This window comes from Aptenodytes patagonicus, chromosome Z (genome assembly GCF_965638725.1).
Source record: "Aptenodytes patagonicus chromosome Z, bAptPat1.pri.cur, whole genome shotgun sequence".
Taxonomy (NCBI): Eukaryota; Metazoa; Chordata; class Aves; order Sphenisciformes; family Spheniscidae; genus Aptenodytes; species Aptenodytes patagonicus.
Window position 1 is genome coordinate 59103146 of NC_134982.1, and position 25942 is coordinate 59129087.

The following is a 25942-nucleotide window of genomic DNA, read 5'->3' on the forward strand; positions in this document are numbered from 1 at the left end:
ACCTATCGTAGCAAACACAGTTGTCTGCTGACTTCAGAAAAAGATGAAGAAGGAAGAAAGTATCACTGAAAAGAAGACAAAGATAAAATCATTACTTTCACATCATATAAAAAAATGTTTTTCATTGCAGAATCCAGTTTAAAACAAAAAGGATGATGCCAAGGAGATCAGATGTTTAGGAAGAATCCCACTACTCCACTTAAAAAGAAGAATGGGAGAAAAATCCAATGAAAAATGTAGATACTTAGCTCTCTTAGGACTGCTTGAAAGACTAAAGGCAGTACCCACTGACTTAGGCTGAAACAGTCAAGTGACAAGATAACTGTCCATCAAATGGTGAGACCAGCCTTGCCTGTTTTTCTCACAGGTCCATCTGGATAAACACTTGCATCCTGCCTACAAAGGTTAGCTTTTCTCTGGCCCTGTTCCAGATAACCAAACATTTCCCCTTGCAACTTCTTGTTTGATTAGACATATGAGTAATATGATGCTTTCCTCGGAAAAAGGGGAAAAATAAACACTTTTTGGCCCATGGAGGACCTGTTCAGTTTTTGTGTCTCAGAAAACTATTTACACATAACAAGATGTGGATTATGTGTGGCAATTCACTGCCGTCCACCAGAGAACACTAACAACAGGTTACTAATCATTCCCCTTGCACAGCAGGAGATCTGCTCCCCATGCTGTGAAGCTATCTCTTCTGAGTTTAATTTAATCTTCCACCTTTGGAGTCTTGTAATCACTTGAAGAAACCTGCAAGCTCTAGCTTCAGGTACAGGCACCAAAAGCTAGAAACTGCTCTGCTAGGGTCAAGGGTGTCACCAGCACTCCAGGACTCAGGATTACCCTAGAGAGATGACCATCAGATAGTGCTGGCGTTACTTGAGAAATACCACCCAGGCTCTGTCAGCGTAACAGACCCAACATGTGTGCAACATTGCTATCACTGTCTAACCTGTCTGCTTTCAGCAAGAGCAAGGCAACCAACAATAGCCTCATTTTCTACCTGTGTAGTTTGTTGGAAATTTTATGCTGCATGCTATTGTATGATATTGTGAATGGATTTTGGCAAGGAAGGAAATATTCAATGCTGTGGACACAGTATAGAAGGATGGGAAGAAAAGACCAGCAAACCTTGCTTGAGTGTTTCTCTCCTTATTCAAAGGACTTCAGCTTTCCAGAGCTTAAAACTGAAATCTGCATTAAGTATTTCTTGCAATGTGCAACATTTGTTGCAAACATGCTGTTGCTCTACTTCTAAGCGCTGTATGATGAAGTGTTTCACTGGAGCTTCATTCCTAGGAAGGCAGGTGGATTTTCAGGGTACCCTCGCATACTGACTCAGACCTACAATGGGAAGAAAAGATATGGGAAACACTTGACATTTCATATTTCATATATTCATGCCAGCTTGAGATGGAAAAACGTCATTTTGGAAGCCAGTTTTTTTTTTTAGTTTCTATGCATTCTACGCACTTTCCTACAACACTGATCTGCTTAGTCTTAGTTCTTCAAATGGACCTAGTCAAGTAAAACTGATTCACATGGAAGGTCACAACTTTTAGGGTTAATTTTTATTTAGATTTGGTTTTCTTAAAGTAAATGCTATCGAAACTATAGCAATTTAGTGGATCACTTTAACTCCTTCAAAATTTTATTTCCCAGAGGGTATTACTCTGATGGAAATGTTCTATGCAGCTCTGCTCAGTGGTCTGTGAGTAGGAAAAAAAAAAAGCCACAAGCAAAGGTATCTCTCTGCCTAGTCAACACACAGTGACATTCACCTGGAAACCTAAGCCACCAAACATACTGATTTGATTCAGCAACATAACTGATTTCTTAAGGTGGATATGATTATAGTGGCTGCAGACACAATCTTAACACAAAACCACAGGGAACCATAGTTCAAAAGAGAGGGTGATAACTGAAGTCTGGACATGCAGGACATGCTTCCGGTGCGATCACTAACTGTTTGGGCAAATATTTTAATGTCTCTATGGCTTTATGTCCCTTCTGCTATTCCTCGTCTTTTTTTTCCTCATTTGAAATGAAGCATTTTAGGAAAGGGCCGGTTATGCATATTAATAGCATCTAGTACAGCAATGACAGACTTCTGTTGCAGGCTTTCGAAAAATATACTGTAATACTAGAGATGTTAATAAGATTTCATAAATGATTGCATGGACATGGCTGGATAAGTGCGTTCCTGGAGAATTCCCAATTTGATTGCTAATGTGATTTGCTGAAACCATACAACATGCTCAACTGATTTTGGAGACAGACATCTTGGTTCACTGTTTATTCCCCTACAAATTCAAAGACTTTACTCTTTTTCTTACTGCGGTATCCAGTCCTGACTTGTTCTGGTAGACTGGATGCAATCACAACCTGCTGTGACAGAAAAGTTGCTTTGTCCCCCTGTTACAATCTGGATTGCTTGTGCAGGATGGGTTTGCCATTACAGGAGGGAAAACTATTTCCAGACATCTCCCGTTGCCTGTTGTCTGAGTGCAGAAAGACAGGCGGTCTTTCAGCTGGAGTCTGCTGCTTCTCAGGGAGACCTTTGCTACATTTTTCCCTTCCCAAAGAGAGCTGTCCAAAACAAGGGTCACCAAGAGAAACAGTCCACAAGCTCCAGCACGGAGGTTCAACTCTGGCAGTAAAGATTCTTCCGTGCACATTCCAGGTTCTGTGATAACCAGAGTCGTTGTCTTAACCTACCACAGAGAGACCTAAAATTTCTCACACACACTGGGGAATATTTTGGAGGGAATCCCACTTATCTTCCTGGGAAAAAAAAAACCAACCCAAAACCTCCCTTTCCCACCCCTTCTAGACCGAAACATGAATGGGGTTGTCAGTGAAGAATGTAGGAGGAATGGAGGACAGGAGCAAAAGGTCAAAGCGTCTAGCCCTTCTTCAACACCCCCACTAGCCTCTGCCCACCATCCCTAGGCTATGTCTACTACAACGTAGTACCCAGGGGATGGTAATAGTGCAATTACAGGAATGAGGCTAAACTTACAGGATTGGATTCCTGTTTCAGCTCATCTGAAAATGCACAAGGGAAAGCTGGCACTATTCTCCAATTCCCCTACAGACTTACAGCAGAGTAACTTCAGCTTTCTGTTCAGTGAGTGCTGGAAATGTGGCAGGGTTTGGTTGGTTTTTTTACCACAGTCAAACAGGAATTTCTGCGCTATGCATAAAAAGGAATGCTTTGTGCAGAGTCACTTTTATAGTTTACACAGCCAACCTCTGACGCACATTGCCCACTGAGCAGATAACTCAGGCCATTCCAGAAGTCTGATGTGGAGCCTCAAATACACAGTTGATACTGTTTGAAGACAGAAGATTGAAGTAACTATACTGGCAAGCACTGTTTTTGCCTGAAGTCCTAGCTCCTGAAGTCACATCATGTGACTTGCTCCTTATTAACCACAAATTAATGTTCTGACCTTAACAGTTGCAGAGAAAACCTTGTGAAAAAAGGGGCACCCAAAAGACTCAAAGACCCAAAGAAGACAGTAAGAAGGCAAAATATATTGCTTTATGATTTTAAGTAAATATCAGTATTTTTTGAATGCAGAGGACTGAAAATACTTTTCAAAGCAAAGAATTTAAAATTACTTCGCAAAATAACTGAGATTTTCTGAACTCTTGGGGATTAGAGGTCCCCAGTTTTGCCCAATTTTGCCCAATTTCTTCTTAGTAGGAACTGAATGTTAAGTTCCACCAGGAAACTTTGTAAACTGACTCAGTTTATAGATAATGGTTTCCAAGTTGAATTTAGTGATACCCTCTGAATAGAACATGACAATGAAGCAGAGTTTAGATGCCCTTTTCAGGGTGCTTGAAAATGTCTTTCCTCTCCTAAATGGCAGACTACAACCCATTCACAAGCTTTGAGGAATACAGTATCTTGTGGCACATGCTCTCTGGGTTAATTGTCAGTTCTTGCTCTTGGAGCATCTGACATGCAAACCAATCCTTATACTAAAGCAGCATAAACTACACTGGAACTCCTGAGTTAAATTATTCCCTGTCCTGTCAGAAGGTAAAAAACTCTAAGACAGGCTTCCTACTGGACTTGGAGAAATGAGAACTTGGAGGATGGTGTTACTAACATAGCACTTGATATTACAACAGTGTGCTTCTTTGCCAGCACTTGCAGGACAACAGTTGGCTTCTGAGATCGCAGCAAGCCTGCAAACCTACTGCAGGATTTCCACTGCAGGAGGATGGAGGACTTTCTGAAGGAATACCAGGGTGCTTGCTGCGCTTTTTCCCAGATCCAACAAGGACAATAGAGCTCATTACAGCTCCTATGTGACTTTGGCACTATCTCCCTTGCCATGTTACCTGCTCCTTTGATCCACCAGCAGAACTACTAACCCAGGACCACTCCCTCACTGGAGCAATCACAAAGAGCCAAGTTAACCTGTTTCACCAGTAAAACTTTCCAGCACTTGGTGCAAAAAAGCACTATGGTTCACACATCTGTTTTCCCCCAACAATTCCTGGTTGCTAGATATGAAAGTGTAACCAGTGTTTAGCCAGGATTTCACAACAGGAGGAGGAAGGAAAGACCCATGGGTGTATCCTGGCCGTGTACTACCAAGCCTCTATCATTTTTCCAAGCAGTGTCAGCCACTGGAATTTTCTCTGACCTCCCACTGTCTAACTCTGTAGCTTTGTCTCCTGAGGACAGCAAATCCTATGAGATAACTGCATAGGTTTCGTTAATTACACATGGTTCTTTTCATTGTTGAGAGGGAGCTTTTTATATGACATCACCCTCCCTGAATTTACAGAGACTAGAATATAGCTCAACAAGCAAGATTTGCCATGTCAGGCAGGATTTTAGCAGCTGTTCCAGAAGGAGCCTGTGAATGTTTTCTTAAGCCGCAACTGAGAAGTGGAGTGGAACATAAAAATTCAACTGACTTTTTTTGCTGAGAAAGGAAAAGATTTCAGTGAAACAATTAATTTGCTTGAATACAAATCTGCCTGGTCAGCAAGAAAGAAATGTTTTGGTTTTTTTCTCCCAAAATGTCAGATATTCATGGTTCCAAAAAAAAGTTTCCATTTTCAATCTGTAACAAAAATTCATTACTTTAGTTCACCTGAATCTTAAACAAACAAAAAATGAGACATGTTTTGCTTTTGATTGAAACTTTTTGTCCCTGAACAAAATTCTTAAGGGCTTTGTGTGGTCAACAGACAGAAATTTTTATTTGGTCGGTGAGTTTTCAGTCAACCTAAAATGAAAATATTTTTCAGCTTGGCCGGCATATTAAAATAAAAATCTGTTGATTTGAAAGGAGAAGTAGTAATTTTGCTATGAAGTACTCAGTTTCTGGTAAAGTTCACCAATCTCAGCTCCACTATGTTTGGTCATATACAAATCTGCAAGCTGAAAATAAATTATTTGCTCAGGAATTAGGACTCCATTCTGCTACGTCCCAGAAATATTATGGGGACCTCAAAGGAGCTGAAGCAACTACAGTGAGGATCCAAGCGTGAACTGAAGACAGTCCAAATAAAAAATTTCATCAAGTGGCAAACCAGCCATATAGGAATAGATGAAAAAATAGATGAGAAGGGAAAAAACACACCCTGGAACTTTAATGACCTAGCCTCAGCCAGCTCTGTATACCCCACCAAGGTGTGATCCAGCCAACATGGGAAACAAGCAACATGCCACATGTTGCATGCCTTTGGTCGGGACATGCCAACCTGTGTGTTTCCCAGGCACAGCCAGCCTGCTGCTGCGTATGGCCCTTTGCTCTGCTCTGCTCAGCATGAGAGAGGAGCTGTCAGACTCCTGCCCTCCTACTCCCAGCACAGGCACAAGATGTGAGAGGGCACTGCTGCTTGTAGGTTAGCACAGGCAGGCTGACAGCTGAGGTTCTGCTGCCTAACATAGGCCTGAACACCATCTTACGTTTCTGCACACCGAGGAAAAAGCTGACAAAGAGCCAGGTTCAGAACCAGAAATTACACTTAAACTTTTAAACAAACATTTGCACAGAAATAATGACCTTTAAAGACCAGTTAAGACTGGCTTGCATAGAAAATTCACATGCATGACTGCCGTCGATTTGAGAAACACCTTTTAGTTACCTTGTGTAAAACAGATGGTATTCTCAGAACTACTGCAGTGTGCTTATTTTCAGCTCACTGAATTATAATTGACTGCTCTGACCTGGTGGTTAGAAGAGTGGAAACATTCCCTTCACTAACAGTAGCAATCAGCACTATTTATTAAACGCTCCAGAGCCTGGAGCAGCTTGGCCTGGTGAATACAAAAAGTATTGTAGCACCTGCTCTTCAGTCTGCTGTGACTCTGACCTAGATCATCTTTGTAACAGTTGAACATTGCTTGGAGGCAGGAATGAGCTGTACAAAATGTAGCATTTTGGGACCCTTTTGGACTATTTCTAGACAATTAGTTGTTGTCCACATTGCCTCCTGCAGAAGAGCTAAGACTTTTCCTGTGAAGGTCCATACGTTATTTCATTCTCCTATCCTCACCATCTGGCCTACACACATGATGGTAGCTCTGGTACTGTCTGTTTGCTGTCTGAGATAGGAGCTGTGCCCTGAATTTCCTATCTATACCTTGCACCACAGGACACCGTCATCACCTTCAGAAATATCAGACCAGTAAAACCCAGAATGGAAAACAAATGTGGCTCTACATTTACAAGTGGGACTGACTAATCAATGCAAAAAAAGATAGAGGTAAGTAAACATCTGAAAAACATCAAGGAAAATAAATTTTATGGAGCAGGAAACCATTTATTGCCTTGATGTATTACAGTTTTTAGCACATGCTAAGCAAGCAAATGCCTCCACAGGCTCAGGTGCAGCTTTTTTTGCATGAAGCACTCTGATTTGCTAGAAGATAAAGTGTCAGTTACTGTTTGCCAGTCCAAGTTACTCAGGAGAGCTGAATTTATCACATATCTCCACAGTTCTATCACTGCTTTACTCATTAACTGGCCTGGAAACAGTAGGAAGGTGCTGAGGAGAAAAACCCAGGCCGTAAGCTCCAAGTGCACATTGTTCCACAGAGAAGCATCCTCCAAGCCCTGAACCAGCACCACTGCAGCTTTCCTGTTGTGCAGTGCTTGTAGCTGGAGTTGGAACAAAACCTTGGACCAGCAGATCAAAGAAGCAGCATTAGAACAATGCTTGAGTTAGTCCACTGTCACTGTGCAAGCCCCATAGCAAGCTGCACCTCAGCATACTAGGCTCTGAGCCTCACCATTCTGCCAATGCACAGAACTGTTGTCCACCTGGACTGCATGATGTTTCTTCCATATCAGAAGTATATATGTCAGTGGCCCAAGGGTCCAGCATGTGGATTCTTATTTTATCTTGAAGGTTAAAATTTGCTTCATTCAGGCCTGGACGTATGGGTAGGAAATGAGGATTAGTCACCCAGGGACACAAACAGAATAGGATCACAGAAATGCCAATCCCAGTCATATTTCTTTAATGTTTTTTTTAATTATTTTGAGTCCTTTTAGGTCTCACCTTTCCCCTTACCTTCAAAGAACATTTCTCATATTCCAGTCAGAAGAGCTACAAATTCTTTTCGGTGCTTCTTTAAAGTCCAAATTCAGACACAAATTACCATGAGACTGGCACTCACACTGACAACACTGTGCTTCTTCGTGACTATCCTTGGAAGCAGCCCCTCGCCAAACCCAACCCAAATTTCCCCAATGTGAACAGCTCAGTTTGATTTAGGTGAACCTGCGTACAGCTTCCCTTGATACCTGGCCTTCTTGTTCATAACCTGTCCTTTTATCTTCTGGGGAGGTCATGTTTACCTTGATGTGTCATGATACTCATGTTGGCTTCAAATGCTGTACCTATAGCAGTGAGACAAAGAGCTGTGGTGAACTCTACCAGGAAGACTCCATTAGCCTATGCTGGGCTGTGTCCAGCCACATCAAGAAAGAGGTAACAGTGCCAGAGCTAGCCAATTTAAAGGGGACTTGGCTTTCTCTACTTAAAATCACTTCTTCCTGGTCCCTTCATTTCTGCTGCAGATGAATTCTGGACCCTTGTCTACAGCTCTTCTTGGTCCTTGCACACCTCAGCTCCACTTTTACTTCCTACATCTTAGCACAGTCTATTTGGCAAGACCTGAATAAAACACACCATGAAGCTTCACAGAGTGAGACAACCCAGCTGACTCATGTGAGTACTTCCCCTGCTGCTATGCACCAGTTTTACTCCACTAAACCAGCTGTTGTGACTAGTTATGGAGCACTACATATTGACAGGGAAGTACCCACCTTATCCTATCACACAGCATTTCTCAGAGGCAATCTTTCCCTGCAAAAGGCCATGGTAAGATGTTCATGGCCTTCCTAACTGTCCATAAGCTTAGTCCATTAAGGAGTCACTGAAGGACTCCCTTGTTCTTGCAACTGTAGGTATGCAGACATTCAGGATACAGCACAGATTTTCTCTGATAGTCTGCTAAGATCACAGGGTCCTTGCAGTCTCAGGAAATGTATTTGTGTTTCTCCTCCCAAAAAGAAACTGGGCTCAAATGAACTGAAAGAGAGCAAGGGAAAGCAGAGAGAATCCCAGATGCTTTATTTTTATTCTCTTATTCCCCAAAAAGGTAATGGAGGATTTTGACACAATGCATTTCAGATTTCCTTAATTTCTGGAGAGAAAATCCCTCCCTGATCTCTGTTAGAAGATGTAATACTCTCCTGACCGCTTCTGAAGGTTGTACTGAAAGAGACACAGGTTAAAGAACAAACACAACACACCTTGATTAAGGTACTGATCAACTAACAACAAACATTCAGGTACAGCTGGGTCTCTGCTGAAAAGAAAAAGTGAGTCACTTTCTGTTGACACCTTTGGGGCAAATAAAACTGAAGTTCCTGGAGACTAGGTAAAGAAAAGATAAATGAAAGGAAGTTTCTAGTGTCAGTGGATCTAGGAGGTGAAAGGGAATGAAATCACTCCTTTTCACTTATCTTGAAGAAGCAGCATTCATTTCTCTCTGACAAAAAAACCTAGTATATCCTGCTTACATGGTCATGATTAATTACCTAACCAAATTTGGGTTCAGGAGTGAATTATTTTTCTATTTGAAGTGGAAAGGGACTATCAAGACTTGGGTGGTGAGAGAAGAGTACAGCATCTCCTGTAGAAGTGTGGGGAACAGTTCCTTGTGTTGAGTCCTCTGGGAGTTTTATTCAACAGATCTCCCATTGCCTTCAACAACTGAGAATCTTGGACTTAGGTATTAAATGTTCTATGTTTATAAAAGTGTCTATAGGTATAAAATACTGCTATTAATTCTGACATGAATGGTATCACCTACCAATATATTCTTCCCTGTGAACACACTGATAAAATTGCATGAATAAAGGAATGTTATGCACATATCTTCCTGTCTGTGAGTTTCGAAAGTCACATCCTACAGTCATCAAATGGCCTTAGGAGGAGAACACCTAAGGACTGAGAAAGACATGCAAAATTAAAGTTGTAAGGTGTTCCCACACTGTAGCTTTTCAAAGCTCTCTCAGAGAAGAGAAGCCCAACAGTACAACTAGAATGGAGATGAGTGAGCAACAACAGTCAGCAAAATAGCAAGGTGTGGGTTTATTCCATACTGATTTCAATAGGGAATAAGTATATGCTTAAATTCAAGTAGTTTAATTCAAAAGACTTCTACTCACTCAGTCTGGCCAGTACAACTTGCACATGCAAACACATATAGATGCATGTCACAGTGATCTAGGGTTAACTTAAATATGTGTGTAAACCAGGTCATATGACTGGCTATGCCAAAGAACAGCCACCTATATAGTGGCAGTGGACATCCTAGGTCTGATGGAGAAGTGACTGGAAGTTACTTGATCACCAGCAGCGAGAGCAGGACATCTGACCAGAGCCCTGCCCTTTGACCTGCTCACTACTGAATGCCTGAAGCAGGTTCTGTGAGCCATTTTTGACTTGTTCTCATCTGTATTTTTCAAGAAGGGAAAGACTGGTCTGTGTCAGGTATTATAGGCTGCAGATTTTAGCCAAATATTGGCAATCTTGAGTTGTCTGGGTGCTAGGCATGCCATTCTCACACAAGTATTAAAGCTTTCTCTCCCTTGCAGAGTTTTGCCATACAGCAAAGCTGTGCTTATCCTTTGCTGCTCCTTCATTGAGAGAACTATGTGCCCTTGAGTTTTGCAGCTTAAACAGAGCCCAAAGAAAAGCCAGTCATATGCAACAAGTAAAAGTCATTCCCCCATGCCATTAGACTGGCTACAGAACATAGAGCAGCAGTTTGCTAAGCACAGTGCTGCTCTGGGACTACATTCCCCAAAGGGTGGAGTTGGGGTTTGGTGTGAGAACTGTACCTCCTTGTTAAAACAACTACGTGACCTAAAGGGAAGACGGAATCAAAAGAAGTGCTGCTCACCATGCTCTGCCTCCTGCTGTGCCATGATGGGCCACCCCTGAAAGTCCTCTGATGCAGAGGAAGAGGCAACAGGCCACACAGGTGGTGCCAAGTCCCGAAGTTCTGCCAGCCCTCCTGCAAGTTTCTTAATACTTTCCCTACCTTCAGCCAGGGCTGAAGTCTAGAATGACTGCACTCAGTTTCTCAACAGCCTCAGAGCTCTCTGCTTCAGGACAAAGCTGGGCATCACATCGTCAGCTTCTCAAATACACTGCAGTCCCTACGGATGGAGGAAGGTCTTGGTTGAGTTAGATCCCAATTGGCTAGGTGCTAGATGGAAGAGGAGTGCTGAATCTCAACACCTTCCAATGTATATTCAAAAATCCCAGTGGTGTCTTTCTACATTTTAAGTGCCAAAGTAGCTTTAAAAAGTTGCCCTCCCCCAACTAAAATTCAGCAAGACCTAGCTGCTAAAAATGGCTTTCAAAACTGGGCTGAGAAGAATTCATCTCTGACTTTCTTCACTGTGCATAACTTGCTCAAAAAAAGTCTCTTTCAGTCTGAAACGTTCTAGTCTACTCTCTCAAAGGTGATTTATTTTCCTCCTTTATGAAGTATTTCAGTTTGGCTATTTTGGGGTAATTAAAATACAAAGAATAAAACATTTTCAAAAACTTTTTCAGCTACTAGAAAGCATAAGTAATTGCAAAATATATGAAGCACTAAAACTTTTAAATAAGTTTAATTCTAGGAATGCTCGAAACTCTACACATGCCTTCTTATCCTTTCTAGAACTATGCATGACATTTATGAAGATGAACACCCTGGGGCACTGGGAAAAGAGTCTGTTTTGAAGGCTTAGAGGGGGATTTAACTCAGGACTCTCTCTGTGCTTGGGTCTGTATAGCAGTGAATGTCAGAGAAGCTTGGTGAAATCAATGAGGTAGGCTTTCACGGCAGAATTTGTGAAGAGGTATCAGTTATACCCTACATCTCTGCTTCCTAAAACCCACCCTCTACACTTGGCTGCTGGCCTCACCTAAAGAAAGGAGTCTGGTAGTATCCTCACTTGGACTAAAACCCCAGTGAGGACAGAACATAACCCAGAATGTCCTCCAGAGCCTTCCTGTCTCTCTGTGGCACAGACGGATACGATCTCCCTCAGCTCAGCAGTACATAGCCACAGAGCAGCTCAGCTGCAGAGCTAAGGTTTCTTCAATTCTGCCTCAGGAACAGGTTTCAACAGACGTTTAGAAGAGGGAAATGAAAGCACCGGACTGAACTGCTGCAATGAGGAGCTGTACCATCAGTTTCTGACATAAGCCTGCAAAGGGAGGACCCAGAAGGAAGCTTCAGACTAGCACCTCTATCAACCCAGCTCTGAGGGGCAGAAGTGTGCCAAAGAGCAGTATTAAAAAAGCAGTGCTCACAAATACCACGGGAGGGGTTCAGCTGTCTCACAGGCCTGGGCTTTTATTGGGATACAACATCTTGGTCTTGGAGCAGAAGTGATACAAGTGTATGGTATGTCTACTTACAGAGCTGCACTGTTGCCAAAACTCTTTGCTGGTACAGCATCCTGTAATTTTGGATGAGCAAAGCGCTGAAGTAAGCAGGGACCTCACTTGTTCTTGAGGCGAATTCAAAAAAAACGGCCTCAATATGTATGCAAGCTTTGTCTTTTCTTTGTAGAAGAGTGTCAGCCACACACCTCATTACAAATACCTTTGCCAAGAACAGAAAGACCTGCTCTGTCCCTTATTTATCTCAAACATAAAGTATGAACTCACCCTCAGGGCTGCTCTCACACAGTATAATCAGTGTTCTCCCCTTTATTTATTTATTTAGTGCAAGAATAGTGACTTGCAAGAAGATGGCTCTGCCTTTCTGTCTTTAAAGGAAAACTTGCTTAATAAATACTCCTTTGAGTTTGGCTCTATTGTATGTTCCTTTCTGCATGATGCCCTCAAATATGCCTACTCTATCCATCATATACAGGAAATGTCCATCATCTAGGGTTTGTTTTCCCACTCCTGGATTTTCAAAGATCTGTTGGAGGTGTAGATCCAGTACATTTCAGATCCAACACATTTCAGATCCTCACTAAAACTCTCATGACAGAATTAGGCCTTCTGGTTTTGGGACTGATCCAACAGTAAAAAATGGTCATGAAAGCAAGACTGTCCTGTCAATCATAGTTTGCACCAGGGAAAAGCCCAAATCAAAGATCTAAATGTCTCCACAGAGGAGAATCCAGTACAATGGTATCTGTTCCAGTAGCTTTCTGTTTTAGTCTAGCTTATAGTCAGAAGCAGGCAGGATGAGATGGCGGGTGATCTAGGATGAAAAGATTGTGTGCCTGTAGACAACTGTAGTACAATCCTGAAAATTTTCTCTCATCAATAAAGTTTTTTTTCCCTGCTATTCAGCACACCCCAAATCCCAAATGGATCCCAAGCCTAGCCCCTCAGCTTAAAGACACCAGTGCTCAACCCTGATTTCAACTCTTCTGTCAAAGTCTTCTGGCCCAGACCTTCTCTCCAAGTCGCAGGCACTTGGCTCAGAGCCACCAAGACTGTAATCTCCACCTTTGAAGTATCAAGCAGCAAGGCCCAGATCTATAAAGGTATTTAGACTCCCAGACCTTTTCTACCTTGATACTTGAGGCCACATGTTTCAATTTGTCCCTTGCCACCATAAAAGCTAAACACACACCTGGTCCTACAAGGATCCAAACCACCAAACAGTAGAATCAAAACCTGACCAAGAAAAAAAATGGAAAAAACAACACAGTAAAAAGTTCATGCTTGGAAAAAAACTGCAGGAATTTCTGCAATGTGTCATTTGACAATCCAAACAAGCCAACGCCTGTAAGTCATATATCTTCTTCCTCTTCAACAGGATCAACATCCTGCCCCTGCCCTTCCACACTGAGTGGAACCGGTTTGCTATGTGGAGAAGTTACTGCCAAGACACACTCAAGGAGTAATTCAGGCATTTAAACATAGGTGTCTGATAAAACTTTAGAGACCTTTAAGCATCCCTCATGGCCTTCAGCTGCCAGTACATCACCTGTACTTTACAACATCTATCACAGAAGTGAGGTTGGAAGCAATCTCTGGAGGTCATCTGGTCCAACGCCCCCTGCTCAAGCAGAGACACCTAAAGCTGGTTGCCAGGTCTATGTCCAGGGGGCTTTTGAAAATCTCCAAGGAAGGAGACTCCTCTGGGCAACCTGTGCCAGTGCTCAGTCACCCTCAGAGTAAAAAAGTGTTTCCTGACGTCCAGAGGGAACCTCCTGTGTTTCAGTTTGTGCCCATTGCCTGCCACTGGGTACCACTGAAAAGAGCCTGGCTCCCTCTTCTCTACACCCTCCCTTCAGATATTGGTACACATAGATGAGATCCCCCAAGCCTTCTCTGAGAGAGTACCCGCTCTTTCAGCCTTTCTTCATATGAAAGATGCTCCAGGCCCTTAATCATCTTCATGGCCCTTCGCTGGACTCTCTCCAGTAGCTTCATCTCTCTCTTGTACTGGGGAGCCCAGAACTCGACACAGTACTCCAGGTGTGACCTTACCAGTTCTGAATAGAGGGGAAAGATTACTCTCTCAACCTGCTGGCAACAATCCTCCTAATGCAGCCCAGGGTACCATTCGCCTACATTGCCACAAGGGCACATTGCTCGTTCACATTCAACTTGGTGTCCACCAGGACCCCAGGTCCTTTTCTGCAAAGTTGCTTTCCAGCCAGCTGGCCTCCAGCATATAGTGGTGCATGGGGTTATTCCTCCCCAGGTGCAGGACTTTGCACTTTTCTTTGCTGAAATGTATAAGGTCAAGGTCCTGCTAAATAGCAGCATGACCCTCTCGTTTATCAGCCACTCCTCCCAGCTTTGTATCAGCAGCAAACTTGCTAAGGGTGCACTCTGTCCCATCATCCAGATCATTAATGAAGATGTTGAAACAGTACTGGGCCCAATATTGACCCCTAGGGTGCACCACTAGTTACTAGCCTCAAACTTCATGCCACTGATCACTACTCTCTGAGCCCAGCTGTTGAGCCAGTTTTCAATCCACCCCACTGTCTGCTCATCCAGCCCATACGTCATCAGCTGCTCTGAGGATCTTATGGGAGCCAGTGTCAAAAGCCTTACTGAAGTCAAGATAGGCAACATCTACTGCTCTCCCCTCATCTACCAAGCCAGTCATTTCATCATAGAAGGTTATCGGCTTCATTAAGCAGGACTTCCTCTTCATAAATCCATGCTGACTAATCCCAGTCGCCTTCTTTCCAGGAATGAATAGTTTCCAGGATTAGTTTTTTCACCACCTTCTCAGGAGTCAAGATGAGACTGATCGGCCTGTAGTTCCCTGGGTGCTCCTTCTTGTCTTCTTGGAAGACAGAAGTGACATTTGCTTTCCTCCAGTCCTCAAGAACCTCTCTCAATCACCACGATCATTCAAAAATAATCGAGAGTGGCCTCACAATGACATCTGCCAGCTCCCTCAGCACTCATGGGTGCATCTCATCAGGGCCTGTGGCCTTAGGTATGTCCAATTTACTTAAGTATTCCCTAACCTGAATCTCTTCCAACAAGAAGAGAACCAAGTCCTCCTTTCTTCAGACTTTCCCGCAGTCTCCTGGACATCTAAACAAATTCATTCCTACGGTGCTTGATAAACAAACAGCCAAACTGAGGCCAAACTGCTCCTTGCAAGCAGTGAGGCAGTCATTGTTCACTGACCACAGATGGGGAGGGTGAAGCCACAGGCCTGCTTTCTGACGGTTGGTAATGCATGAAAGGCATTTTCAGTCTCCTGTGTCCAAGTCTGGGCTCCTTGGTTTGTTATTTGGCACCGAAGTGAAAGTGTTTTGATTGTTCCCATGTGCTGGGAACTGCACAAATCCACTGGCATCAATAACTCAGACTCTTCCATGCATATGCATAGAAGAAGTAAGGACTTAATGTTAAACAGGAAGATTAGGATAATAGGGAGGGCTGTTTCCTGTCTATGCCTGCGTTTACTCAGTATGACACTTTCCAGGTAGGGCTGGGAGGAGGCTCATTGCTAACTGTGGAGTGACCACCACTCTTCAGAGAAAAGACCCATGTAAATTTGGATCAGTGTTTTTTTTCTGACAGGAGCATGTTTTTTCTCTTGTGTACCTGCTATTAACCAAAAAACTGTACACCTCAATCCTTAGTTGTCCTCTGCTGCTCAGATATCTTCAGCTGTGGAATAAAACTTCACCTTTCCCTTACTCTGACCAAGGACAGGGAATGAGCAGTTGCCAGGGGCATACCAGAGCAGCTGGCTAAATCTTCCCAGGGCAACTATCAAGCCTAGACATATGCTGCCACAGGGTTGAGCCGCCTTCAGAGCAGGCACCTCTCTGAGACTTGGGACAGGAGTGCTCAGTGCCTCTCACTGCTTTGTCAGGGAAGACCTGACAGGGAGTTCTGAGACCACCAGCCAGAGCTCTCTCATGCTTAGATACCTGACCATGGTGCTCCCTTCATAAACAGTCAACTCTGTAAAGAACCAGGGTTTATTGGAAAGTGCTGGATCTTGGCTGGTCCCCCTGCTATACTCCATCACAGCAGTGAGGTAGAAGGCAGCTAAAGGTATCTTCACCAAGTTTGGTTAAGGGCAGAGGTTGTCTGAGCACCATCCTCTAGGAGTGGTGTTCTCTCCATAACAACCAAGTGCTCTTTTCTGCATGCTTTTTCTCACCAAAAATCACATGCGAGCTGGCCTCTCATGGATTCTTTTCCTGAAAGATTAATTAGACCTCATGACTCCTGCATATGGTCACAGGCCTCCTTGGAGAACTTTGAAATCCATATGGCTTTCCTTTAGCTAATCAAACAACTTCCTCAAAATACTTGTTTTTATATTTGCCTTTTCTAGCACCACAGCAAGCGTCAATCTGAGTCACTAAGGTATATGGGGATCTGCAGTCCTCCCAGGTAAAAATGTGTAAGCAAAATGTGACCCTTTTTTTAATACAGGACACCAGATGGGCCCTTCTTGTTTTCTAGGTAAACATCCCATGCCATCTCCAATGAATCCTACCTCCAGACTGCTTCCATAGTTATTTAGCTATATAAACATAGTGTTCCCAGACTCCTGCCTCACAAGAATGTATCAGGGATTGTAGTTCAATGCTGTCTGAATAGTCAGAAGATAACCACCATTACAAATACTTCCTTGAACTCCATCTGTGCAGGATCTTGCAGGTCCAGCAGAGCTTGAAGCTTTTGAAATTAGAAAAGCAGGAGTAAACATGCTTTCCTCTGGCACCGCATAGCTTGTGTACTAAACTGTTACTCTGAGAACCTCATTACATACAGCCACATTACTGGGATTACAACAGAGGACTTAGCCAAAACCTGACTCAGGAGTAAGATCTGATTTCACTGAGTGATGGAACAGGCTGTGGACATGTAAATAAATGTGATGTTTTACTCCTGGTAGCAAAGAGGTGCTATTATATTTCAGATGCTATTGATTTTACTTTTAATGAGTTGGGGCTAACTAAATGTATTAGCCATGCACCACAGTGTATGCCACTAGCTACAGAAACTCAAGTGCCTTTACCATGTTAACACCCTTAGACTTTTGGATGGAGCTTTGACCTTTTTTTAAATATGAGTGAACTAATATTCATCATCCATTTGAATCTGAACAAGCTACTGGGTGTTATCAAGCCTGCAATCCTAGGGATTTTCCACACAGAGCTTTCCCATTTGCCTCCCTCTCAACCCAGAGTCCCCATTATTGTGGGCCCAGGATCCTTTTTCCACTCTTGTCAGACAGTCTGGCCAAGCTCTTACATAGGGGATGAAAAGGGCCAGTAGAAAGGCCCCAGCTGGCCTGAGAGTCCACAGCCTGTCACTGCAGTGGTTGGTAATAACCACCTCTTTTTTTCTATCATTCTGGAAGTTCAGACCCTTCCTTTCTCCTTTGGTAACTTTACTGTCCTAATTGTTATACTGAATTCCTGCAGTGTTTGCAGCAACATTTTTGTAACTGAGCCTGCGTGAACTATATTAAGAGTGTTTGCTCTTTTCTGAGTTGATTTTGTTCACGTCATTTTTGCAGGAACAGCCTGGAGGCAAATAAAGGGACAAAGAGAAGGGTAGAACAAGAAAAGCTAGTATAGCAAGGTTAATTGTTTAATCAGAGATTGCTTGAAAAGTGCCTTCTATCCCTCCTTACGCCAAAGCAGAGAGAATTAAGTATATCCTAGAAGGGGTCAGAGGAGTTAACATTTACTCTCAATTTCCTGCAACACCAGCTCAGGGCTCTGAATTCCCACACAGGAGTGAAAAAACCTTCTGCAAGACTTTCAGGTCCACATTTCAGTTTCCTCTATGCCCAATGCCACCTCACTTGGGCAGGGCAGAGGATTCGAAACTGTATAAACTGCAAAACAGAGATCAAGTGAACCTGTAAGATGTTGAAAGCCCAGGCAAAATTAGTACAGAAAGGGTGGTGCTACCTGCCTTCCAATAGGAAAGGCTGGTGGAGGAGTGTGGAGAACAGGCATGCATGTTTGAAGCCATCAGTGTATATCCTATATATCACTATGCTATCCCTCATTTTAGTATCCCATACAACTGTGCAAAGGCAAAGCCTTTTTTTCTCCCCTCATTACTAGACAGCCGGGCTGCTGTCAACTGTGTGCCAGCTGCCCAACCTGGCCAGCAATGCAAGCAGCACAGTTTGAGTTCACCGTGAAGCCTGTTCCTCAGAAGAACACCCCTGTTCACTGAGGTTATCTCTATCCCCAAGCCACTGGTCTGATCAAATGGGGGGAGGAGGGGAAGGAATTGAAACTTCTGCCAAATTGATAAAAATTGATCAAAATGTTATTAAAAATGTAATAATTTTTTAGACTCTAGACTGAGTAGACATTGGGCAACAATATTTTACCAAGACTTGTTCCCTAAAGGAGAGGCTGGAAGATAAGGCCAGATATGGCACCTGAAGGTCTGGTTTTGTGTGAGAAGATAGGCACTCAATTAGGCCCAAATAACTTGTACATCCTTAGGTGACTGACAAGCCCAGTCAAGATTAGGGAGAATACAACCTTCTCTTATGTTTGTCATTTGTGCAGAAAAGGAGCGGTGGACACATTACAGAAATGACCTGTTGCTACTCTGAGCCACGGGAAAGTGAGGGAAAGCCTTGTCAAAGGTTCACTTTAAGCATCCAGCAGCCATCCCTCCTGCATAAAGCCTAACACTTATGTGATACCATGCCTATACAGGTATGTCTGTAGAGCCTGCCTGAGAGTAATAGTGACCTTTCAGCTAGGGAAGCCAAGACAAAGGCACATAACACTGAGCTGTTCATACTACTTTGGTGCAGAGCCTCAGAAACCTTGGGGGTACTTTAGTGCACCTCCAAAGCCTGTGGTCGTGTTTTCTTGCACACTGGGGAAGGCATCAGCACAACTCATATGGCACAAGGGACCAGGACAAGAACACGTGACTGCCCCTGCAAGCACTCGGGTATGCTCATTTGTCTGAAGATGTTTGGTTAGTTTTCAGAGCAGACTCAAGAATGTCTCAGGCCGACATCCCGTGCTCGGGGCTCGTGCTTTTGCAAAGTTTCAGGAAAAGCAAAAGACAGAGACCTTATGCTGGGAGGTAAAGCTAACACGGAAGCGGCCCCGCACACAGTGTTCCTGCCAGACTTAAATTTTCCACATTGCTACATGATACAGTACTAAAAGAACAATTGAGTTAAATAAATGAACTTACATTAGTATCAATCCAAAACAAAGGCCCGTCATTCTGGAAGTGGATTAATCATCAGGAGAGTAGGAAGTAAAGGTCCCATGCCAGACAAATGATCAGTGAGATTTGGAGAAGCAGGATGACAGATGTCTGCTAAAGTGGAAAAGTACAGTAAGAAGGGAATTGGACTTGGGGAAGCCCGAGGGAATTTGGGCTTTTCTTTCTATCTTGTCCCAGGGGAAAAACAGAGCCTCAAGCTCCAAATCTAACGTCCTTTTTTGTAAACAGTTGAGAAATTTTAGAAGCCAAGTATTTGATACAGGGAAATTTGAATACAGCTTTTTTCCTGAAATCTCCCACAACTGGCAAACATGCTTAAAAAACATATACCTGCATATATATTTATGTGTATACATACACATATTACATACACATATACACATGCATAATGCAGCCCTGGGAGAAGAAAATCTGTTAAGTGAGTGTTTCAATGCTGAGAGGCAGTAGGAGCTGCAAACACGTGTGGAGGATGTGACTTCAGTAGAATGGAGTGTAACAGTGGTGGGTTTCAGATTAGATTGCAGACAGAAAAAATAAGGTATTTTTCCGAGACAAAGAAAGCAGCGAACTTAACAGCAAAAGAACTCACAGTTAAAAGACTTTGCGAAAGAAGAATCATGCAGATATATAAGTATGTGGAAAACAGGGAAAAAATTGCAATATACAGTTCACTGCAAACTAATGAAGTACCTCCTTGCTCTCTGATTGTACAAGTGCCCACTCTTTTGCAGTCTTTTGTTGATGTTTTCTTGTTCTTCCTTTTCTTCTGATGCTTTATTTAGCAGCCTGTCTTGTAGATATATAACAGGATAAAATGAGCAGCTAGAAACACACTGTGCTAACAGAATGCAAAAAATCATAAGCTGCCATGGCTACAAAGGCATGAATTAAAACTGGTATCACCATAGAACGTTGATCCCAAGTTAAAAAAATCTCTTAGCAATAGTCATGGCCACTACTGTTGAATTGTTTGTGTATAGGTGTAAATCTGGTCACAGAGGAAGAGCCAATCAGTAAAATTTACACTGACCTGCTTACTGAAGTGCTCCTGCTATATAAATTTATGTGTTAGGTTGAAAGTGTGTGTTTCAGGAAAAACAAGCAGGAAAGGAGCGAATGGCTGGAGACAAGTAATTTCTCTGCAAACACTAAGGCCTGTATATCGGAAATCAAAAGACAGTTAGGAAAGAACTGCAAGTACCCCAAGATAACCCTGAAAGTCAGGGTTCACACAGGTGCATACAGCAGCTCGGAGCTCTCTGTGAGAAAGGTGACTGCAGGGCTCCCTTGGGACACGGCAAACATGCAGGCCCCAGGACCTGAAAGGGGTCAGAGGTGCAGCTGCAAACAAGCCACAGCCTTCAAATAGTGTATGTCAAGGCACGACGAAGCTGGAATCAGACTTCTAAAGGTCTGGCTGCTGCCGTCTTCCAGATCTGTGCTTGGAAGACTCGGTTGTTTGATGCAGGTGCCATACACACTTCCCAAGCTCCTTGACTTGAGACAGCTGCAGATTCCTGTCCTGAACGGATCTGGGTAGTCCGTTCAGACTCCTCCGGCGGCGGGCGGAGGCGGTGCTTGCGGCGCGGGGCGGTCCCGGCGTGGCCCCGGCCCCGGGTGCCGCTCCCGCGGCAACCCGGCGGCCCCGGCCTGGCAGCGGCAGAGCCGCCTGGCAAGCGGCTTGGCGCCGGGGACCCGCCGGCCGCCATGGGGACCAACTCGCCGCCGCGCCGGGAGCCGCTCGCCCGCGGCCCCCACGTAAGTCAGCGGTTTCGCTCGCCGCCGGCGGGGGTCCCGAGGGGTGAGAGCCCGGCGGTGCGGGCCGGGGACCGCCTGCGGGCGTGCCCGCTGTGCAGAAGCTGCGGGCGCCGCCCTTCGTCAGCGGCTGTCCCCCAGGCGGGTGAGCGAGCCGGGGCGGCGGGCAGCGGCCGGGCGGCCCGCGCCCTCCCCGGGGGAGGCAGCGTTCTGCCGAGCCCGTGCCTGCAGGCGACCTGGGCGAAGGCAGCCCTGCGGAGGAGGGCGAGCCGGCACCCGGCGTGTGGTGAACCCGGGGGGGGATGGAGCCCCGCTGCCCGCTCAGCGCGGATGTCACGGCAGGTGCCGTCTCCAGGGCCAACGCGGGACCCGTCTCTGCACCTCCGTTTCTCCGTCTGGCATATGGGATTTGCGGCCGTGCCGGCTAATGTGCTGGGCATTTAGATATTCTCCGGAGAACGGTGCTAAATGGTTGGCCATTTGTGCCCATTCTCTCTAGATTCTCTTTTCATTATTAAGTCCATAGCAAGCTATGGGGAGCTGGTGACCTTCCCAAAGCTAGCACTCCATTCTTTGTCACTGTGACTTCCTTGTCTATTATTTGGGAGATGAGAGATTAGGTTTGGACTCACCTATGTTGGGGTACTATCTGGAGGGTGGTCTCGGCAGGGTTTTAGGATTATTAATAATTTTTATTTTGTTGATGTACCAGTGGCAGTGAAGAATGGCCCCACCATGCCAGATGCCATACAGGCACAGTGGGAAGAAAGGCATGGACCCTCAAAGGATTCACATCCAAGCAGGATATGGATGGGGTGGGAGAAGAGACGTGAATGCAAGTAGGGTAACAAGGAGGCTTGAGCTCTGTAGGGTAATTTTTTAGGTAGGTTTTCTCAGAAGGCATGCAGCTAACAAGTGAAGTAAAAGCAACATTGAGGGAAAGGCAAAGGAGAGACATACAGCAGGGAGAAGAGGGACAGCAAGTCCAGAAAGGTTGGGAAAGTGGCACTGGAGAGAGGGCCAAAGAGCCAGCCAAGCCTGCCGGGGGTGGTCCTGATTCCTTGCTCCTTGGCCAGCATTCTCACTGCAGGAAGCAGTTCTGCTGATGCTGTTGCCCCAGGCTGTTCACTTTGCAACCTGTAGAGCAGGTTCTGTGGCTGCCTGTCAGCTGTTTTATGCTACCAGGGGCTATGTCTCTCTGCATGCAGGAAGGGTGTGGAAAAGGCATCGGAGGTGATGTTTGCCAAAACACAAAACAAAAGGTGTGTGCCTATTATGCAAAGAAGGCCTGTCCTATTTGAATCTGAATGCCTTACTGTGTCAGCTGGAAACGCCTCTTTCTCTGAAGTGTTTCTTTACATATCCTCCCTTTCCCCTTGCCTCCCAGCCAGCTTTGACTTCAGATTTGGCTCCAGGTCTCCCTGAGATCTGGAAGTGTTGAGAAATATCGTCACCTTGGATATCTTCCAATGAAGGCTTCCATCTAGGACTCAGATTTAGGCTTTAAAGAAATGGATTTCCAACAAGCACTGAAAATATGTCCACTGTCCTTATTTTTAAGTAGGAAATTAATTGACAACATTTTTTTTTTGCCCTTTTGTAGCAGCGTTTCCCTATGGTGCTCTAAGTCCAAATGTGACACCATTGTGTCAGTACATCAGATGCTAAAGAGTAAACCAACTTAGGGACAGAAGTGAAAATTAACAAATTAACACTTCCATATTAAGGAAGTCCAGGACACTGATGGAAACTGTAGAACGTTTGCATGTCCCCCAAGGCTTTAAATTAGAATGTTAGTACACAAAAACTAAATGGACTTTTTGACTTGGGAGCACTCTTCTACCAGATTTCTCACCTCTGCTGCATTGCTCCTTTAGCATATCATACTTAACAAGTCTACCTGCAGCCTGGAGAACTTGAGCTAGTAAGAAGGTTGGGAGCCCACACTGGGGGAAGTAATTAAGGAAAGGAGATTCCCATCAACACTGTGCTGCTGAGGGAAAGGGGATTTTTATGGATTATGTAAAACTGAGACTAGGGCAGAGTCGAGGATCCCTGTAATCTCATCCATAAACCAGCATGATTTCATGTGGTAGAAGCCAATCATAGTGATTCTCCCACTAAGTACTTAGCTTTGAAAATATAAAATGTCCTTTTGAAAATCCTGTTCAAATTGGATGCTTTTTCTTACAATTTCATTGTAAAAGATTAAGATGGCTCATAGAACTTTGTATGAGAAAATACAGGCATGAGAGCATGCCAATGTCAGTATTTTATAACTGCCTTTCAGAGATACACAAGGTTTCAGAAAGCACAGGAAAAGTAAGAGGGGGAGCCTCTCACAACATGGAGTCTCACTACCCAAATGGCAGGGACATTCAGGCTGAGTTTCTAATAATACTGCCTCAGCAGCCAGGCCAGTCAGAAGGTGATCTGTAACCGCATGGTTTTAAGTAACCTCCTACATCCTGGCACACAGAGGGCTTTGGGGGAAATAGACTGCTAGTCTCTCAATGGCATATGGTCTTTCCCAGAGGGACTCGGCATAGCCTATGAACATGTGTGTTAAAGTTAGAACATCTATCAGGAGAGTTGCCCTTCCTGCAAAATCAGGGAATATTTTAGCAGTTGCTTTTATTTCTTTGTAATTCTGGACCATCTTTCATTAAAACATCCAGTACTAAATCAAAGCTTGACAACCCTTTCGGTGAAGAAATGTTTCCTAATATCCAATCTAAACCTCCCCTGGCGCAACTTGAGGCCATTCCCTCTCGTCCTATCACTTGTTACTTGGGAGAAGAGACCAATACCCACCTCGCTACAACCTCCTTGCAGGTAGCTGTGCAGAGCAATAAGGTCTCCCCTCAGCCTCCTCTTCTCCAAGCTGAACAACCCCAGTTCCCTCAGGCGCTCCTCATAAGACAGCTCCCTTCACCAGCTTCATTGCTTTTCTTTGGACACATATTCTTCACAAGACAGGGAACAAATTGTCACATAGTTTTGGATTTCCTCTCCCTTGGCTGGGAATTCTGTGCCTAACAATCTTATCTATATGCAGGTCCTCTTTTTGTGTTAGCATAAGACGCTAAGCAAAGATGTGAGAGGTCTATGTTGTGGTGAGGAGAGAATAAACCCCCAAATTTCACTTTGCATAGCATGTATGTCATTGTCTTACCCTCCATCTCCTCCCTTTCTCTGAAACATCAGACATAAGCTGCAAGCCCACGATGTGATACTGGCCTAGCTAACACACTGCTGTGGTTGCTTACAGTTACCATGAACTGCACAGCTCACCTGGTAGTTTTAACTGGGAAGAAGAAACAGGAAAATGCAGGGAGGTAATAACTTGTTATGCTTTCCCTGCTGTGTGTATCTGCTTGTATTCTCCTTATGTAGTACGTGTTACTAGGTCTTTTCCTATAAGGGATATTTGTAATGGAGTGCATTCACAGCAGCTGAGCGCTGCTGTGCCAGAATCTTCAAAAGTTATTAGTTTGGCTGTGTCATAAGAACCAGCTCTTCTGAAAGCATTATGACCCTTACCTTTAAAATTCAAGTTGCTTTCAAGTCTTTCAGGCTGGACAGTACAGAATTGGCATGGACAGCTGCTTCTAGTTGCTTTTGAAAATCTTAGCCTTTCTTACACTCAGCAACTGGTTTTGACATAAATAAAATGGATGTAAATGAAGAGTTAAGGGAAGAAGTAATTAAAGCTCCACCTCATGTAGATGTTGATTTAAAAAGACATATTCCTTTGCTTTCAGGAGGGAAGAAGTAACACAGTGCTTAGCCACAGCGCAGAAGATCACAGTGCTACTGACTCGGTCCGCACTATCCATCTCCTGGATGTAGTCATGCACTGACAAATCCCTTGTCAGACCACAGTTTAGCACCTTTCACCTCTTTCAGGATAGGTTTCCACAGAGTATAATCTTTGAGCCAGCTGCAAACCAAACCGGGTGATCTTGGTACTTCTGTTCAAATCTCAGGCAGCATGACCTCTCTAGAAAGAAGTAAAGTCCTCATCTCCAGCATTTCCCAACACTGTGTGTATTAATGTCCATTTAGTCCCTGCAGGGCTGTTACCATTTCTGCATAGCTTTTTGATGAAGAGAGGGCCAATGAATTAATGTGAACACTGAGACCCTACTCCTCTAATGAGTACTCCCAGTAGTGCCTCAGGGCTTGTAAGGACAGGAGGCCATCTTCACAGTGTCATTAGAGATTTTGAGCAGCAAAGGGTAAGGCTGACTGGAGCAGGCAGATTATGGGCTGAGGCTTCTCCTCCCACCTCGTCTTTCTGGATAACATTTGTCTCTCTGCTGGAGGGACTTGGGGCAGGGCTCACTCAGTAACACATGATAAATTTCATCCTATTTATGTAATATGTGAGGTCTGTGGGGGAGAAATAACCAAAACAAGCATAAACTTTCCCCCTTGCATCTTGCAATGCAGCTTGTGCTGCAAGATGCTGAAACACCATTAGAACATTTCTGGAAAAAACACATCAAGAGATGCACTGATGCTGTTGTAAGAATAATTAACCCTCAATGCAGTTGCTTCTAGCTGCGTAAGTACAAGTATAATTCTGAATTTGTAAATATATACACAGTTTCATACACTCATGCTCAAATATGATTCAGGCTCTTCCTTGGCATTTGTTTCAGTGAAACCAGCTGTAGGTATACTGGTGAGCTTATCATAACCCAAAAGCATTTACAGGGAGACAATTCAAACTTACTTATAATGACATTTCCAGAATGCACATAGGTTTTGAAGCAATGTGCAATATGCACAAAGAAAATCTAGTCACGCAGAGAACAATGAAAACAACTTAAGTAAGTGGGACGTGAATCGAACCTAAGGTGCCTTCCAGTTGATACTACTACCTCTGGTCAGTATTTCAAGTTAAGATCCCCAGTAATTTGAGAAGTGG

At 44.1% G+C, this 25942-nt stretch overlaps 1 protein-coding gene across 4 annotated transcripts in view; it reads left to right on the forward strand.

Annotated features, from left to right (window-relative positions):
* The first annotated feature begins 20918 nt into the window (after nt 1-20918).
* GNE (glucosamine (UDP-N-acetyl)-2-epimerase/N-acetylmannosamine kinase) overlaps nt 20919-25942 on the forward strand; it is a 33919-nt gene continuing 28895 nt past the window's right edge. For 3 of the 4 annotated variants that reach the window (XM_076362881.1, XM_076362888.1, XM_076362887.1), the window contains exon 1: nt 20919-21009. In XM_076362881.1, coding sequence (XP_076218996.1) covers nt 20959-21009 — 51 coding nt within the window. In that variant the 5' untranslated portion in view covers nt 20919-20958. The remainder of the gene's footprint in view (nt 21010-25942) is intronic. The other variant, XM_076362883.1, reaches the window with a different exon arrangement.